The sequence below is a fragment of the Diaporthe citri genome (assembly GCF_014595645.1).
Source record: "Diaporthe citri strain NFHF-8-4 chromosome Unknown scaffold_3, whole genome shotgun sequence".
NCBI lineage: Eukaryota > Fungi > Ascomycota > Sordariomycetes > Diaporthales > Diaporthaceae > Diaporthe > Diaporthe citri.
This window is the reverse complement of record NW_025064848.1, coordinates 2466918-2482512: the sequence shown is the minus strand read 5'-3', so window position 1 is coordinate 2482512 and position 15595 is coordinate 2466918. Positions and strand designations below refer to the sequence as shown.

Below are 15595 nucleotides of genomic sequence, written 5' to 3'. Positions count from 1 at the left end.
ACGTGCTCCTGCCTTGCCTCGTCTCCGTGCTGACTAGAGTTCTACGGCTTCCCCGGACAAAGACTGCTAGGGAACCTGGTCAAGGTTATCCAAACGGCTGCAGGCAGGTGCACAATCAGCCTGCTGGCTGCCAGACGCTCAAAGTGAGCCCACACAACTGCGAGAGGTCAGTGAGAGCTCGGCGGCATATAGTCCGCTGTGGCAACCTCGAACCCTTAAAGTCCGCGTGACAGGAGAGGCACGTGTCTCAGGAAAAGGATGCCATACATAATGGGTAAGCCCGAGTCCAAAAACTCCATGAAATGCGTTTGCATCACAATGGTGGCAGCTGTCGACGAGTGACTTGAGTAGTTGCCTCAGGTGGAGGCACTGACGAGCTGACACGGTACAGAGAGGTCGTCTGCTGGCGAGTCCGAGACAAGCTCGTCATCAGTGCCAATGACATGATCAACGCCCTGGATGCTATAAAACCAGCGGATGGTGAACACAAAATATCTATAAGCGAGTGTTGCACATGGAAATTGCCCCTGGTGTTCCACGTGGGATCTTCAATTCCAATGCGAGAGCTCGTTGTCCGCTCTGCCTTGGCCGCCGTCCACGTGGATTTATGTATCAATGCCCGTCATAGCCGACTTGGAGCAAGACACAGTTCATGCGTGAGGAAGAGGCCAATGTCGAATACTAGACCCTGCAACTGCCCCTCTAATCTGTTTCCCGCCGACATTAATAACTTCACAGAAAACGGCTCGTGAATATAAAGCGTTCTCAAAGCATTGAATAGCTGAATTTTTCGCATTTCTTTTGCCCACCAAATATATATCACAAGTAAATCATCCAGGGGTAATTCCGAGGATATAATCCCAGGCAAGGTTCGATCCATGGGTAGTCTCAGAGAGGATGGGCCTATATGTTACCAGAGAAGAGGCTGTATCTTTTAGGAACATCCGATAGGTTGTCCGTGTTCTTATATCAGAAGATGGCATTCCGATAGAGTCGTAGGATTTATAGCATTGTCAATGAGATTGATATTCTGAAAGGCTAACTAGGAAGCAACTTCTAGATCGTGCACTAGTACGACTGCATCTGTATGTCGAGTGCAGTGGCAACAAGAGAATGACCAGCTGCAAGTCTTTTCGTCGGACCACGCGTCGTTAGCAGTAAACCAAGCTGCCAGACGTGCGGACCGTGGAAGGTGTGGAGATGCGCGAATGTCTTATTTACATAATGACATACACATATGGCCGTCTTCACGCAACTTGAAGGCACGGTACTCCAGGCAGGGACTCAGGAAACGACATTGAGGGAGAGGAATACCTAGGTACCTATTGGGCAGGCATCTTGTTCGCTGGGAGGAGCGCCTCAGTTCTTGCCAACCGCAAGGGTCCTGAATCACATAACAAGTTATGCTGAAGTCGTTGCAGACTCTCTGGTTGTTCATTTACCGCAAGGACCGTTACAGGCAGACCAGAAATCGACTCTTCTCGAACGAGAGGGGGAAGGGCAAGGCTGCAAGCACACAGTCTCGACATGCAGGGCGCAATGCGACATGAAGTCACGTTGCTGATATGCAACTGCTGACTGGCTGCCCAGGGATGGCGAGAGCAGTCCAGGACTCTATGTATAGACATCCAGTTGTGCTCCACACGGCCGTGGTTGAATCCGATGAACCGGTACCTGACCCAAGATCCGGGCATGGGCGGCCGTTTGTATGCGGGGGAGCACGGGCCCGGGGTGCGCACAGTCGCTGCCAGCTCTCGATCAGAGATCCAGAGGGATGACATCGGCATACAACGTCATGGGTCGGTGACGGCGCTGGTTTAGGGTCTAACCTTGGAAGAGTACCTGCTGGCTGTACTGTACTGTACGGCTGACGCGCCGGGCTGGGCCAGGGGTGGAAGGTGTGGTGGTGGGTGGGGGGCGTGGCGACCCCGCCAAAATACCCAGCTCCTAGGCTCCGGTAGGCTTCTTCTTACCTCCCACCGGCGACGTCGGGCTCACCCTTCCTGCCTGCTCCTTCAGCTTTCCCTGCCCTGCATCGTCATCTCGATAACCCAAATCCTCGCGGTCAAGACTAGGTCCACTGACCGGCCCGCTCGAACGTTTTCCTTTGCCTCAAGAACGAAACCTCTGCTATCACTCTCCAGCCTTCTTGTCCGAGCTACTTGCCTTACATAGGTGCGTGTCGACGCAGCGAGCTCATACAAACTCCTTGGTGATTTTGTCTTCCTTGGGAGAGAGGCCTCTCTCCTGGGCTATGCCGATGATGGGGATTGTCTCTGGAGCACGCCGACGAGCGACATCGAATGCTAGTGCGTGAAATCTACAAATCTTTTCTTCCTTGGGAACCATATCCCGTGCATCCCGCCGCCGTTGTGATTACTACTGCGCCATGCTCTACCCGAAAGCTAACGTCTCCCCGTTCTCCCCTCAGGCAGCAGAGGATCTGTCGATGAGGGCAGAGGGGACCAAGGTGAAGATGAGACCGTCATAGAAGCCGACCAGGGAAATGGTCAGTGAACCTCCCGCCGACGCACCGAAACTCGTCGATGCTGATACTTGCGACTGCAGTGCTCGGGCACATTATATCCCAGCTCAGGCCTGGTGCAGACCTGAGCCGGGTCACGCTTCCAACATTCATTCTTGAACCTCGTAGCATGCTCGAGCGGATCACCAAGTAAACCGAGTCCCCGTACCTTTAAGCAAGCAAGTGACCCCGGCTGACAAACTGCCTCAAAGCTTCATGTGCCACCCGGAAATGCTCCTACCCATCCCGAAGATGGACGATCCCACAGACAGATTCGTATCCGTCGTGAAATTCTACCTAAGCGGTTGGCATATCCGTCCTCCGGGAGTCAAAAAACCTCTGAACCCTATTCTCGGCGAGATCTTCACTTGCTATTGGGACTTTCCAGACAACACACGAGCATACTACATCTCCGAGCAGACCTCTCACCACCCACCGAAATCAAGCTACTTCTACATGGCTCCTGACCACCACATCAGAGTCGATGGATGTCTAAAACCAAAGAGCAAATTCCTGGGAAACTCAGCAGCAAGTCTGATGGAGGGCACGGCGACACTCACATTCTTGAACAGGGGCAAGGACCCGCAGAAGGGCGAGCGATAGTAGGTATAATGCCTTTCTACAGGCCAACTGATGCTGACTGCACTCCTTAGCTTCCTCACGCAGCCGAACATGTACGCAAGAGGAATCCTCTTTGGCAAGATGAAGTATGAGCTCGGCGATCACAGTTTCGTTCGGTGCCCCGAGCTGGGCCTTGTCGCAGATTTGGAATTCAAGACAAAGGGCTGGGTGGGTGGCACGTACAATGCCATCGGCGGTACCATCAGGAATGAGAAGACGGGCGAGGCGTTGTACGAGTTCTCTGGGTTGTGGAGTGACGAGATGGTCATCAAAAACCTAAAGGTAGGCGCAGAATCCCCCTTGAGAATACGCGATGATGAGATAGGAACTCTAACGATAGAGCAGACTGGACACAAGGATGCATTCTTCAATGCACACCGCTCAAAGCCGTCGCCTCCCCAGGTCAGACCCATAGAAGAGCAAGATGAGAAGGAGTCACAACGGCTATGGCGCAAGACTGCTCAAGCTGTGAAAGACAGGAACCACGAACTCGCTACAGACGAGAAGACCAAGATCGAGGACGCGCAAAGAGATGAAGCTGCCAAGAGAGCCCAAGACGGGGTTGAGTGGCACCCTCGTCTCTTCAGGAGAGTCAGAGGTGGTCCTGGTGGCTCCGAGGAAGGAGAGGAAGACCTTGAATGGATAATCAACGCAAAACTGTGAGTACCTCCCGAGGTTATATCTGGCACGCAAACTGCTTCTGACCTCTCCAACAGCGACCCGACTGACCCAAAGAAACAAATCGAACAAATTCTGGACATATATCCAATCTCACCAGGTCAGAAAGCCAACACGACTCGCTCGATTCCTCCCAGGGCTAGCATCAGCGAGGCTCCACCACCTCAACCGAAGCAGGATGATTTGATAGATTTCGGTCAGGACGATACCCCAGCGGAGCTTCCCAAGCCGATACAACACCAACTCAAGGATGACCCCAAGGTAGAGAGCACAGGGGAGATTTCCGGGATGCTCAAGTCTACTGGCAAGGCATCCGAAGGACCGCTGATCGATTTCCATGACGACCTGAAGAAGAATGTTCCGGACATTCGAAGATCAGACACAACCGGGTCTAATGACGTTTTTGTAGATGCGAAGGAGTAGGCGACCATGCCCGCAACGGTTTGTCTAAACCGGAGAAACGGGATCACGCATAAGTTGATGCCTTTGTAGATGACGGACTAAGAGGTCGAGTGCTAAGTGGGAATGCAAGGAAATATCATGGCGCGACGCTCACCCGGCCATTCAACGGAGCGGGGGGTGATCCTTTCACACTGCATCACGTTGTCAATTTCGACCAAGGCAATATAGCATGGGATTGACTTCATTAATGACGTGGGCTTTTCCCTTAAGCACATCCTTGTGGAGAAATCATTGAATAGACTCCTGACGCCCCAACCGTTGTGATATCACTCAAGTGCACGTGTCCTAACAACCCGGCCACTCGCAATGATGAGAAACATGCGCTTGGTTCCTTGCCACCCCTGATGACTCGCACTCACGAGTGCTTCTGTGTCCTGCGCGTGGCTGCCCTTAAGTACACTTTAGCGTTGACCATCCTGCTGACAAATTCGCAGGGTTCTATCGTCACCGCACATGAGCAGCGTGGGGGGTGCCCCGCCCCTCCCTTCAAGTCTCCTCTTGATTTTGTGATCTCGACCAGCCTCCTGGGATGGCTCCCTAGTACCTCTTGCGGGTGGGCTCGGGGCTGGGGGACCTCGTGGGGCTGCGGGCGGCGCCGCCGCTCTCCTTGAGCCACTTCTTGGTGCTGAGCATGAGGTCGCGGTCGAGCTCGTCGGAGGGGTTCTTGCGGTGGATGAAGTTGCAGAAGCCGCCGCGGACGCACCCCTCGCCCGAGTTGAGGCGGCAGCAGGCCTCGCGGAAGTCGGTGACGGGCGACAGCTCGCAGTAGATGGGCCGGGCGGCGTACCAGCGCGAGTTGAGGTCGTCGCAGGCCTTCTGGGCTGACTCCTCGTACTTGAAGCGGGCGTAGACGTTGCCGATCAGGTGGTCGTTGTTGTTGTCGCACACGACGAGCTCCTCGAGCTCGCCGTACTTGCACATCTCGCACCATATGTCCTCGTAGAAGGCGTCAAAGTGGTTCTGCAGCTGCGACGCGTTCATGCGGTTCTTGGGGTCGAAGGCCGGGTTCTGGTACAGGTTCGGCATCAGGATCGTCTGGCTGTAAGACGGCTTGACGTGTTTCCGGGAGCAGCGGTCGCCGTGCCTGCACGCCCCGATCTTGTAGTAGAACGAGCAGTTGACCTGTTGTTGCGCAGTTAGCAGGAGGAGGCGGCGACGGGGATGACTGCTGGGGTACGCACCTTGTCTTGCTCGGTTCCGAAGATACTTGCTAAATACTGAGCCATGGTGACGGTATGCTGGTGACGACTGCGGATGCACGAGTGTGTGGTTTTCTGCTCAGGGTTGAATCTCGGCTGGGCGTCGTGCACGATTCGTAGGCGGCAGATCGATCGCAAGGAAGGTCCAGTACTGAGAGCAACGCATGTGAAGTCTGGAAATTTCCCCAGCCACAGCCTGGAGCTTGCTGGTCGATATCGATATCGGCAGAATCAGAGAGTTGCGCCACAATGCATTAGTAAGCAGATCCAAGTTTCACTCTGTACAGGCAGAAATGTAGCCTAGACTTAGACTGCGATCCAACATGCAGGGATTACAAAACGTGGGTTGTGAGGATCATCAACCCATCCCCAGTAGGATGATCTCTGGGATAATCTCTTGTGGGATGATTTCCTCTGGGATAACCTCCCCTGAGATAATCTCCCGTGGGATAAAATCCTGTGGGAGAACCTCCCTGTGGGATAGCCTCCTCTGGGTGGCCTTCTAAGTAATGCATCTCTTTTCTTCCCGGAGGATGGTCTACAAGATCCTAGAGGACAACTGTGTACATACAAGGGCGGTGTCTTTACTTGCCACTTTTGACAAGTCGGACTTGTTAGATATTCTTTCAGATCCTCGTAAGCTAGAAATCGTACAACTGTATAAGTAATGATACTTGTGAAAGCTGTTGATCTGCTTTGCAGATTCCTAATTAATAGCCTGGAAATTTACACACACACCTGTGTATTGGATACATTCTTGGGTGTATGTTTCTATTTCCTCAGGGCAGCAGGCTTTGTACAATGTTACTGCTGAAGTGGAACGTGGCAGAGTAGTCCGTCGTACATCGACCAACCTTGGAAGCGAGCAGCGTTCGGTACCAACATACAGTGCCTGTGTTGTCTCTATTCATATCTGTCCTGATCTGCTGCACACCCCACCGAGCAGAATTTATTCTTGACCCTGGAATACGGTGAGTCGCAGAGATGGATCTGCGGCGGCTGGTGACTCGGCCGTGTGCTCTCGGGCAGGTATGAATGCAAGCAGAGGCCCATGAATGGTTCCTGTAGCATGTTTTCAGCCCCACAGATATCCGCTCACCTTGACAGGAATGCGCCGTCAAAGCCCACAGCGTCAAGATGGGCTGTCCGCCTGCATCAGGTTAGGTGCGCACGTGTCCATGTCCTCGAGACTGTTTCGCATGCCAGAAGTAGATGCAGTCATGTCATCATATTGAATGCGCATTGTTCCGAGGCAAGCCCTGGTAGCTCAACAAGCTTTCCGGGGCAGTCCCTGGCAGACGAACTCGTGGCTCTGGGACAGGCTACTGCGAGCCCCGCCCTCTGAGAGGTGCGACTCGCACGAACCCAATTGTTGCTACTATTTGCCCTTCCTGCCCGCTCCCCTGCCTCTCGTGTGGAGACCCAGGTGGCAGGTTCCAGCGGGGAGTGGGATAAGTTGGCGCCAGACATGTGGCTTGCTGAACGATTTGGCACGAGTGAGGCCTCATGAAAGCAAACCAGATGGGTTGATAGCGCAGCACTACAGGTGCTGCAGGGCCAGCGATGATACCCTGGCTAACAAGTCATCGATCGGGATCGCGGCCCAATTCGTTTCCAAGGTCGGCGGGTAGAGACTAGTGTCTGCACTCAGAGTTTCGTGGATGTCCGGCCCAGGATTTGCAACAAGCTGAGCAGCCGCTGCCTCTTGGCAATATTCCAACTTCTCCCACCTGGGGACCGGCTAACCGAGACTGTCGTCCTTGCGATTGGGACAATTTCCTGTGGGATAACCCGCCATGGGCTAATCTCCTGTGCGGTAGCCTCCTGTAGGATATCCCCCTGTGGGATAGCCTCCTCTGGGATAACCTCCTGTGGGACACTCTCCTGTGGGATACCCTCCTGTGGGATAACCTCTACCTCTACCCTCTGGTTCTATACTTCTCAGTGGGACAACCAGCCGAAGGCCAGCCTCCCTTAGGCAACGTGCTGTGTGTGTTCAGGCACAGTAGGTACGCGTTTGTATGCAGTTTGCTGTGTAGCAGACAGATAGCGTCGAAATTCCGGGCAGCACACCTGGGCAGTTTGGCCTCCAGCCCCCCCAGCTTCCAGAAGCTCTGGACTCTTGATCCCTGCACGAGCTTGATTGTCTCCACCAGCTCAGCCACATTGGAGACCCCGTCTGCCAGTTCCAGGTCCCCAGTCCCCGGCCGGGCTACGTCACATCACCACAGTGCAGCTTCTCTCAAGGGACCCCAGGGGCAGCTGTCCAATGCGCTCTGCTTGCATGGTCTGCCACAAAGCAGGCTTCCAAGCGTGGAGGTGGTTCCAGTCGTTGGCTGAGCTTCTTTGGGATTCCGAACCGAGACAAGACCACTGGGACGGGAGTCCAACCAAAGGCATTGACAACGTTCCGGGAAGCTTACCACCAACCTCCAACATTGCCTAGGCTCGCCAGACCCATCCAAGCTACCTCAGCACTTTTCTTAGCTGTCCCTCTTTTGCTTCAGGCCGGCCATCCTGTCCTCACCTCTCCTGCCTCCCGTGTCATCACATTAGCTCCTCTCCCCTCCTCCCGGCACAATCTCTCCAGGAAGTCCGCTTGTGCTCAGGACAGTCAAGCCTTGTCACCTGGCTAGCATCTCCGCCGACAACACACCATACCACCCCCAAGCTTCACCTGCGTCGGCTTTGTGTGTATCAATTGGATCCCCTTCGCCCTGCTACATTTTGTAGCCGTGTTGTCTACTCAACATGGCGACTGAGCAAGCGGCATCCGAGCTCAAACAACAGGGCGCCATCGAGGCGGCACAGAACCCTGAGAGCTCCGTGTCAGCCGACGATGCCCAGAAGAAGATGCTCGAGGAGAGCAAGGCGGCTGGAGTGGCTGCCTTCACCTTTGATCCAGATGCAAGCCCGGAGCAGAAGAGAGCCCAGGCTAGAGAAGTGAGCCCATGAGCCTAACATTCTCGTCCACCTGTCGCTCCACTAACCATGAACCCCCAAAGGCAATTCCACAAGGCTTCCATTCGAAGCGGCCCAAAGGCGCAGCGCTCGTGACCGACCAAGACGACGGTACTAAGCCGGAGTACGATCTGCCAGAAGCTTCCAAGGCCGGCGCTGTTGAGGTCTCGAAAGACGCCGACGGAAAAACGATACATGAGGACGGCGGCGACGATGGTGGAGCAAAGATGGGGCCCATGACGGGCTGGGCACCCCAGTTCGGCTGGCCTGTCGAGTCTATCCAGGAGGGTGAGAGCCTGCTCGATCATCAGACCTGGCTCGAGGGAAAAGTCCCGGACAAATTCTACGGCGACTGGTACTACAATGCCGCCGTCATCGCGTTTGCTTGCATATCGTCGTGGTTTGTAGCTGTCCTTGGTGGCGGCCTCGGTTGGGTCCTCATCATCATGGCTGTCTGCGCGACCTACTACCGGACCTCGCTTCGTCGAGTTCGCCGCAACTTCCGGGACGACCTGAACCGCGAGCTCTCGCTCAAGCGACTGGAGACGGACACAGAATCTCTCGAGTGGATCAACTCATTCCTCGTCAAGTTCTGGCCCATATACCAGCCAGTGCTTGCGCAGACTATCATCAATTCGGTGGATCAGGTCCTGAGTGGCGCGACGCCTGGCTTTCTCGATAGTCTGAAGCTCAAGACCTTCACGCTCGGCTCCAAGCCACCCCGTATGGAGCACGTCAAGACCTACCCCAAGGCAGACGATGACGTGGTCATGATGGATTGGAAGTTCAGCTTCACTCCAAACGACACTGCCGATATGACAGCTCGTCAGGTCAAGAACAAGATCAATCCCAAAGTTGTTCTCGAAATCAGGGTCGGCAAGGCCATGATCAGCAAGGGTCTCGATGTCATCGTTGAAGACATGGCTTTCTCGGGTATCATGCGCCTGAAAATGAAGCTGCAGCTTCCCTTTCCGCATATCGAGAAGGTCGAATTGTGCTTCCTCGACCGTCCGACCATTGACTACGTCTGCAAGCCCCTCGGTGGCGAAACTCTTGGATTCGACATCAACTTCATCCCCGGCCTGGAGAGCTTTATACTTGAACAGATCCACGGCACATTGGCGCCGATGATGTATGCGCCAAATGTGTTCCCTCTCGAGATCGCCAAGATGCTTGCTGGATCTCCGGTTGACCAGGCCATTGGTGTTGTCGCGATCACTCTACACGGTGCCCAGGGGCTGAAGAACCCCGACAACTTCTCCGGCAACCCTGACGGCTATGCTGTGGTTACCGTCAACAAGAGACAGCCATTGGCACAGACCAAGGTTGTCAAGGATACACCTAACCCACGGTGGAACGAGACCCACTATATTATCATTACCTCCTTCCATGACTCCTTGGACACCGAAATCTACGACTGGAACGAGTTCCGCAAAGACAAGGATCTCGGTACTGCATCATTCGCTCTCGAGAACCTCGAAGACGACTACGAGCATGAGAACCAGCGGCTAGAAATCAAGTCTGGCGGGAAAGATCGCGGTGTTCTGATGTGTGATATTCGCTTCTTCCCGGTCTTGGAACCGACCAAGGACGAAGACGGAAACGAAGAGCCCGCGCCAGAGACAAACACAGGTATTCTGCGTTTCAACGTCGAACAGGCCAAGGATCTGGATGGCTCAAAGAGTATCGTCGGCCAGCTCAACCCATACGCGAGCCTCCTGCTCAACGGCAAAGAGGTTCACACTACGAAGAAGCTGAAGAGGACCAATAACCCAATCTGGGACAATGGCTCCAAAGAGATTCTTATCACAGATCGTAAGACTGCCAAACTCGGCGTCGCCATCAAGGATGATCGTGACCTAGCTGGAGACCAGATCCTGGGGACCTACCAGATCAAGCTAGACGACATGCTTGAGCTGATGGCTAAGGGGCAAGACTGGTACAACCTCTCTCAGACACCGACAGGCCGAGTGAAGATGCAGGCTCAATGGAAGCCAGTAGCCTTGTCCGGGGTTGTTGCCGGGACTGGAGGCTACCAAACACCAATTGGTGTTATGCGCTTCCATTTCAAGAGCGCCAAAAACCTGCGCAATCTCGAGGCGATGGGCAAGTCTGATCCATACGTGCGCGTTCTGCTCTCTGGAATTGAGCGGGGACGTACAGTGCACCACCGCAACACTTTGAATCCGGACTGGGATGAAGTCATCTACATTCCCGTACATTCCGCGCGGGAGAAATTGGCGGTTGAGGTCATGGATTTCGAGAAGATGGGCAAAGATCGCAGCCTTGGTCTGATTGAGATTCCTGCAAGCGAGTACATATCACAGGACGAGACTGGTGAATACCTCGTCCATGATAAGAAAGCGCCGCGTGAAGACGGCCTTCGAATGCACGGCAAGGGTGTTCCAAAGGGACTGCTCGACTATACCGTTGCGTTTTATCCTACGCTGAACGTTGCCGACCCCGAAGACGAAGAGGAAGAGGAGAAGGAGAAGGAGGGCACATCCGCAGCATCTCAGAACGGGGACGCGAAGCAGTCACTCGATGTACCACGTTCTGGAGATGCTGGGAAATTCTCATCTTCCCTGGGTGCACCTGCCGACGGTGACAAGGGCAAGGATGTAACACCGCCCAAGTCGCCCGTCACACCAGTTTCTCCTAGCTTTCCTCGGAAGTCGAGGGAGGAAAGACACCCACCAAAGGTCCATCTCACTCCTCAGGAGCTCGTCAAGTACGACTCTGGTCTCATTATATTCAAACTCATGGAGGCAGAATTGCCCGAGAGCCATGCTCATATCGAGGTGTTTGTGGACGACATGGCTTTCCCCTCTTATGTCTCGTCGACCGCCAAACACAAGTCTAACAAATTCGACGAAATCGGAGATTGCTTCATTCGCGAGTTGGAATTCTCCAAGTTGACGATCAAGGTCCGCGAGAAGGGCGGCAAGCACGGCGACGACGACAAGGATAGCACGCTGGCTCGTCTGTCAGGCAATACGCTGGACACACTGAAGCAGTGTTTGGTGAGTCGATTGTCGTACTAACGAACGAAAGGGTTCAAAGCTAACATGTTCCAGAACAATCCTACCACGCTGATAATGAAAGACGAGGACGGAAGACCCAGCTCGGTGAAAGTCAGCCTCAAGTATGTCCCAGTGAAGATGCAGCTTGATGCCAGTGAGAGCATCAACAACATGGGCAACCTTCGGGTTGACGTACTGGACGCTGTTGAGCTGCCATCCGCAGACTCCAACGGGAAGAGTGACCCTTACTGCAAGTTCGAGTTGAATGGCCGAGAGGTGTTCAAGACCAAGGTGCAGAAGAAGACGCTTCACCCGGCATGGAACGAGTTTTTCGAGGTTCCTATCCCCTCTCGAACTGCTGCCGAATTCAATGTCAAGGTCTTGGATTGGGACTTTGCAGACAAGCCTGACTTCCTCGGCGGCGCAGCCATCAACTTGGAGTCGCTAGACCCGTTCAAGGCCCAGGAGGTTAAGCTTATTCTGGACGGGAAGTCAGGTGTCCTGAGACTACGCTTGCTGTTCCGTCCGGACTACGTGACGAGAACCCGACAAGGCTCGTCAACATTCTCCGGTACATTCGCTGCACCAGGCAGGATAGTTACTGGCGTTGCTGGTGCACCTATCAAAGGCGCCACAGGCATTGTGCATGGCATTGGTAAAGGTGCCTCTTTCATGAAGCGGGGCTTGACGGGCTGGAAGAAAGATGATGATTCTATCCCGGAATCACCGTCCACCGGCCTTCAGGAGTCACCCGTGGTAATCAACGGCGCTGAATCGACACCTGGTGGTTTGAAGCGATCGACTGGCCTTGGATTCTCCGATGCTGATGTTTCACCGGACGCATCGCCACAACCGGCCCTTGGTGCCAGCAATGGAAACCACAACCGCACGAAGAGCTTTGGCGCAGCGTCCACACACAGTGCGGTAGTACCGGGGCCAGGAGCTGGCACGGCGACGTTCACCATCGTTTCTGCTGCAGGCTTCCCGCCGTCCTCGGACTTGTTCATTGTTGTCCAACAGACAATGCCGAAGAACAAGACCATCGGAAAGACCAAGCACCACAAGGCCTCAGGAGGGACCTTCACATTTGGAGAGACATTCAGGTGTGTCTGCGCCCCTGACGCCGCCTTCTCCATTCAGGCCAAGGAGAACCACACCCTTAGAAGCGATGAGGACCTGGGCGAACAGTTTTTCCCTCTTGACGAATCACCTTCTGTGAGCGAGAAGACGATCAGCGTTGGCGAAGGCACCGTTGTGGTAAAGAGTTCGTTCGTCTCCTCCGAAGCCAACGGCGGCGGCAGTCTGGCCCCCGGCAGCCCCAAGTCGGCCTTCTCCCGACGCAGTTTCCTGGGCAAGAGGGAGGGCAGCAGCGCCCGCAGCCGCGAGCCCACGCCGAACCCTTAGAGAGGGCGGGTAGGCATGTTTTCACGCGAGTCGCTGAGGCTATCCTCTGATGCACGTAGCCGGGAGTAAAAAGGAGAGAGAGAGCGAGTTTTTGAGACTAATGGTTGTCGGGCTTGTCGTAACTGTTTCACCGCGGATACCTATTTCCCTACATCTTCTTTCTGTCGTTTCGGTTTGGTTGGACACAGGTAGCCGTGGGTGGGCAAAAAAGGATTGGGTTTTTGTTACTCTGCTTTGAATCGTGCAAAGACCGGAGGCCGGCTCCGAATACCAGGCTTGGAGGAGACACGCAGTATTTCCTCACCAGACTTTCTCCTTGTTGGCTTTCGGTAGCTCCTCGGTAAATCCACTCTTAATATGACGATTATGAGTTTCACGAGACCTTCAATGATAACAGGATTTAGAGTTCACACTGGTGTTTCATGTCGTTCCCTCACTTACGAGGTCCACCTGTTCCATCGATCTCCCGGCGAAGCTTGCTCGTAGATCTGACCTAGATGTTTAAGTTCAGCGTATGCACGAGTACGGTCATGGCAGATGCAGCACGACGCTGGTTCCTTCTCAACCAATGCGGTTCCAATGATACAGGAGAGTTTGGACACAGGCGTCCGTCACATCATAAATAATCATAGGGCGCTGCTCGTTGTAAAAAGGGCGTAGATAGTTTGTGCTGGCATCAATCCCAGCAAATGTACAAGATTTTCTCATTAGATTTATGTATGTATACGCTACTAGCGAATTGGTTGATGTCCGGGCTCGCCGGCACGCACCGCCGCAGCCAAAACAGCCTCCGTTCCCAAACTCCGTGAATAAGTCTACAGAAGGTATTGCAGGCGCTTCCGCTCCATCCTGGCACCTTGGGTAATACCGCCGCCTGGTCCCCTCCCAAACATAATCATCGTTCATTTCGTACAAAGCGTCATTGCATAGCGGGTCGTGAGCTCATCCAGTACAGTTACTTCACTGGTTCTCATATAACGACCACGCCAGCAACGAACGCCAGCAGCGGCGCGGCGAGCAGCAGCCACAGCCCGCAAGACGCCATGACCGCGGACGGCCCGGCGCCGTTCTCGGCGGCCGTCTTGGAGCCGACCTTGCTGTTCTGCTGCTGGGCCCCGCCGGCGACGGGCGGGGCCTCGGGCGCGCTCGTGGACACGGGGAAGCCCTGGTCGTCGTAGCTCCTGGTCGCCGTCGCCCATCCGGAGGGGAGCGTCACGGTGGTCGCGAAGCCTTGTCCGTCCCAGGTGGTGATGGTCTCTTCACCGCCAGGAGCCGCTGCCCCGGGCTGCGAGGACGGAGAGGCCGAGGAGGCCGGCGAGGAGGAGGCCGTGAGGGGGCCCTGTGGAGGGAGAATGTCAGCTTTCTGTATCTTCGGGGCAGTCTGAATTGATCTGGGCAGGAGGACCGCAAAGGGTTCTTAGATTTTGATTTTTTTTCAAACGTACTAACCGCTGTCGAGCTGTTGGGCACGATCTTGCCGCTCGAAGTCATGCGCCAGCCGCTGGGGATGGCATCAACGCTCGAGGCGCTGGTCGAGGACCCGCCGGCGATGCCGCTGCCGGGGAAATTGGCGGAGCCGGTCGAGGCCGTCGCCCCGGACACGGTGGTGACGGTGCCGGCCTGGTCGGCGTTGGCGTTGATCTCGCCGCCCTCGCTCTTGATGGACTCCCACGTGCCGGACATGTCGCCGTACGAGTACTTGCTGCCCGTGGAGTAGTCGGTGACGGAGACCTTCTGCACCGTCGCGGAGAAGGGGCCCTGGGAGTAGTCGGTCGAGCCGCCGGCCCAGGCGACGGTGCCCTCCGAGTTGCTGGGGTCGCCGCCGGCCCAGATGCCGAACTTGAGCTGCATAGGCGTCTGCGGGTAGTACTCCGGGTACGAGGACGCCTCGAGGACGCGCACGTCGTTGCCGCCGACGGACCAGACGATGCGCTCCGAGGTCCAGTCGAACGAGTAGGTGACGAGCTCGTCCTGGTTGTTGGGGGCGGAGGCGTAGACGAGCGGGTCGGGAGCCCTCTGGCCCTTGCCAAAATACATGGTCTGGACCTGGGAGTTGTCGACGCCCAGGAACTCCATGTCTATCTCGTCCAGGTCGTCGGACTGGAGCACGACCGAGGTGACAATGCCGGTCCCCGGTGCGCACTTCATGGTGATGTCGACCTTGCCGAACATGATGTAGAAGACGCTGTTCAGCTGCGGGGCGTCGCCCGACTTGCTGATGGTAAATGTGACGCCGTCAGAGCCGTACGATGGCGTACCGCCACTAGCAGTAAACGAGTTGACCTCGCCCTGGGTGAAGTCGACGTTGATGGCCATGCCCAATGCCGGATTGGCGTCACATGCTGGATACACGGTGTCAGTGGGGGATCATGGCGGGACTATAGCGAGAAACCTACTTGTCTGTGTGGGGTTGCAGTCGGTAGATGTCTGAGCCGTTGCGAAGCCGGCCAGGAGCGCAGCTGTGGTAGCAGCCCGTAATGACCTGGCGAGGAACATGATGCTGGCTGGGTGAAGAGGCTGGCAGGAGATGTCGAGGACGAGCAGAGCAGGAGACGGTTGGGTTTATCCTGTCCCGATGGCTCTTTGTCTCCAGCAGGACGAGAGGGGGAGGCGGGTGATGATGTTGACCGGACAAGCGCCTGGACACTCGTATGGTCTAGCCTGCAGCAGAGCAAACAAGCAGAGACAAGAACAGGACAAGACAAGACAGCACAGGCTGTGAG

The 15595-nt window shown here is 55.3% G+C and overlaps 4 protein-coding genes across 4 annotated transcripts; 2 read left to right on the top strand and 2 right to left on the bottom strand.

The window, feature by feature from the left end:
* Positions 1 to 270: 270 nt before the first annotated feature.
* INS49_008288 (uncharacterized protein) lies at positions 271 to 4246 on the top strand (the record flags this gene model as incomplete). Its single annotated transcript, XM_043169032.1, has 8 exons — positions 271 to 338; positions 392 to 480; positions 2432 to 2509; positions 2569 to 2674; positions 2737 to 3126; positions 3178 to 3427; positions 3491 to 3804; positions 3862 to 4246. 8 exons carry the CDS (start codon positions 271 to 273, stop codon positions 4244 to 4246), a joined length of 1680 nt encoding a protein of 559 aa, XP_043026712.1.
* Positions 4247 to 4822: 576 nt separating this feature from the next.
* On the bottom strand, positions 4823 to 5511 carry INS49_008287 (uncharacterized protein; the record flags this gene model as incomplete). Its single annotated transcript, XM_043169031.1, has 2 exons — positions 4823 to 5407; positions 5467 to 5511. 2 exons carry the CDS (start codon positions 5509 to 5511, stop codon positions 4823 to 4825), a joined length of 630 nt encoding a protein of 209 aa, XP_043026711.1.
* A 2724-nt stretch (positions 5512 to 8235) lies between these two features.
* Positions 8236 to 12872, top strand: INS49_008286 (uncharacterized protein; the record flags this gene model as incomplete). Its single annotated transcript, XM_043169030.1, has 3 exons — positions 8236 to 8427; positions 8490 to 11468; positions 11523 to 12872. 3 exons carry the CDS (start codon positions 8236 to 8238, stop codon positions 12870 to 12872), a joined length of 4521 nt encoding a protein of 1506 aa, XP_043026710.1.
* Positions 12873 to 13842: 970 nt separating this feature from the next.
* INS49_008285 (uncharacterized protein) lies at positions 13843 to 15368 on the bottom strand (the record flags this gene model as incomplete). The annotated part of the gene is made up of 3 exons (XM_043169029.1): positions 13843 to 14211; positions 14322 to 15214; positions 15269 to 15368. The coding sequence occupies 3 exons, from the start codon at positions 15366 to 15368 to the stop codon at positions 13843 to 13845; spliced, it is 1362 nt and encodes a 453-aa protein (XP_043026709.1).
* Between the last annotated feature and the right edge of the window lie 227 nt (positions 15369 to 15595).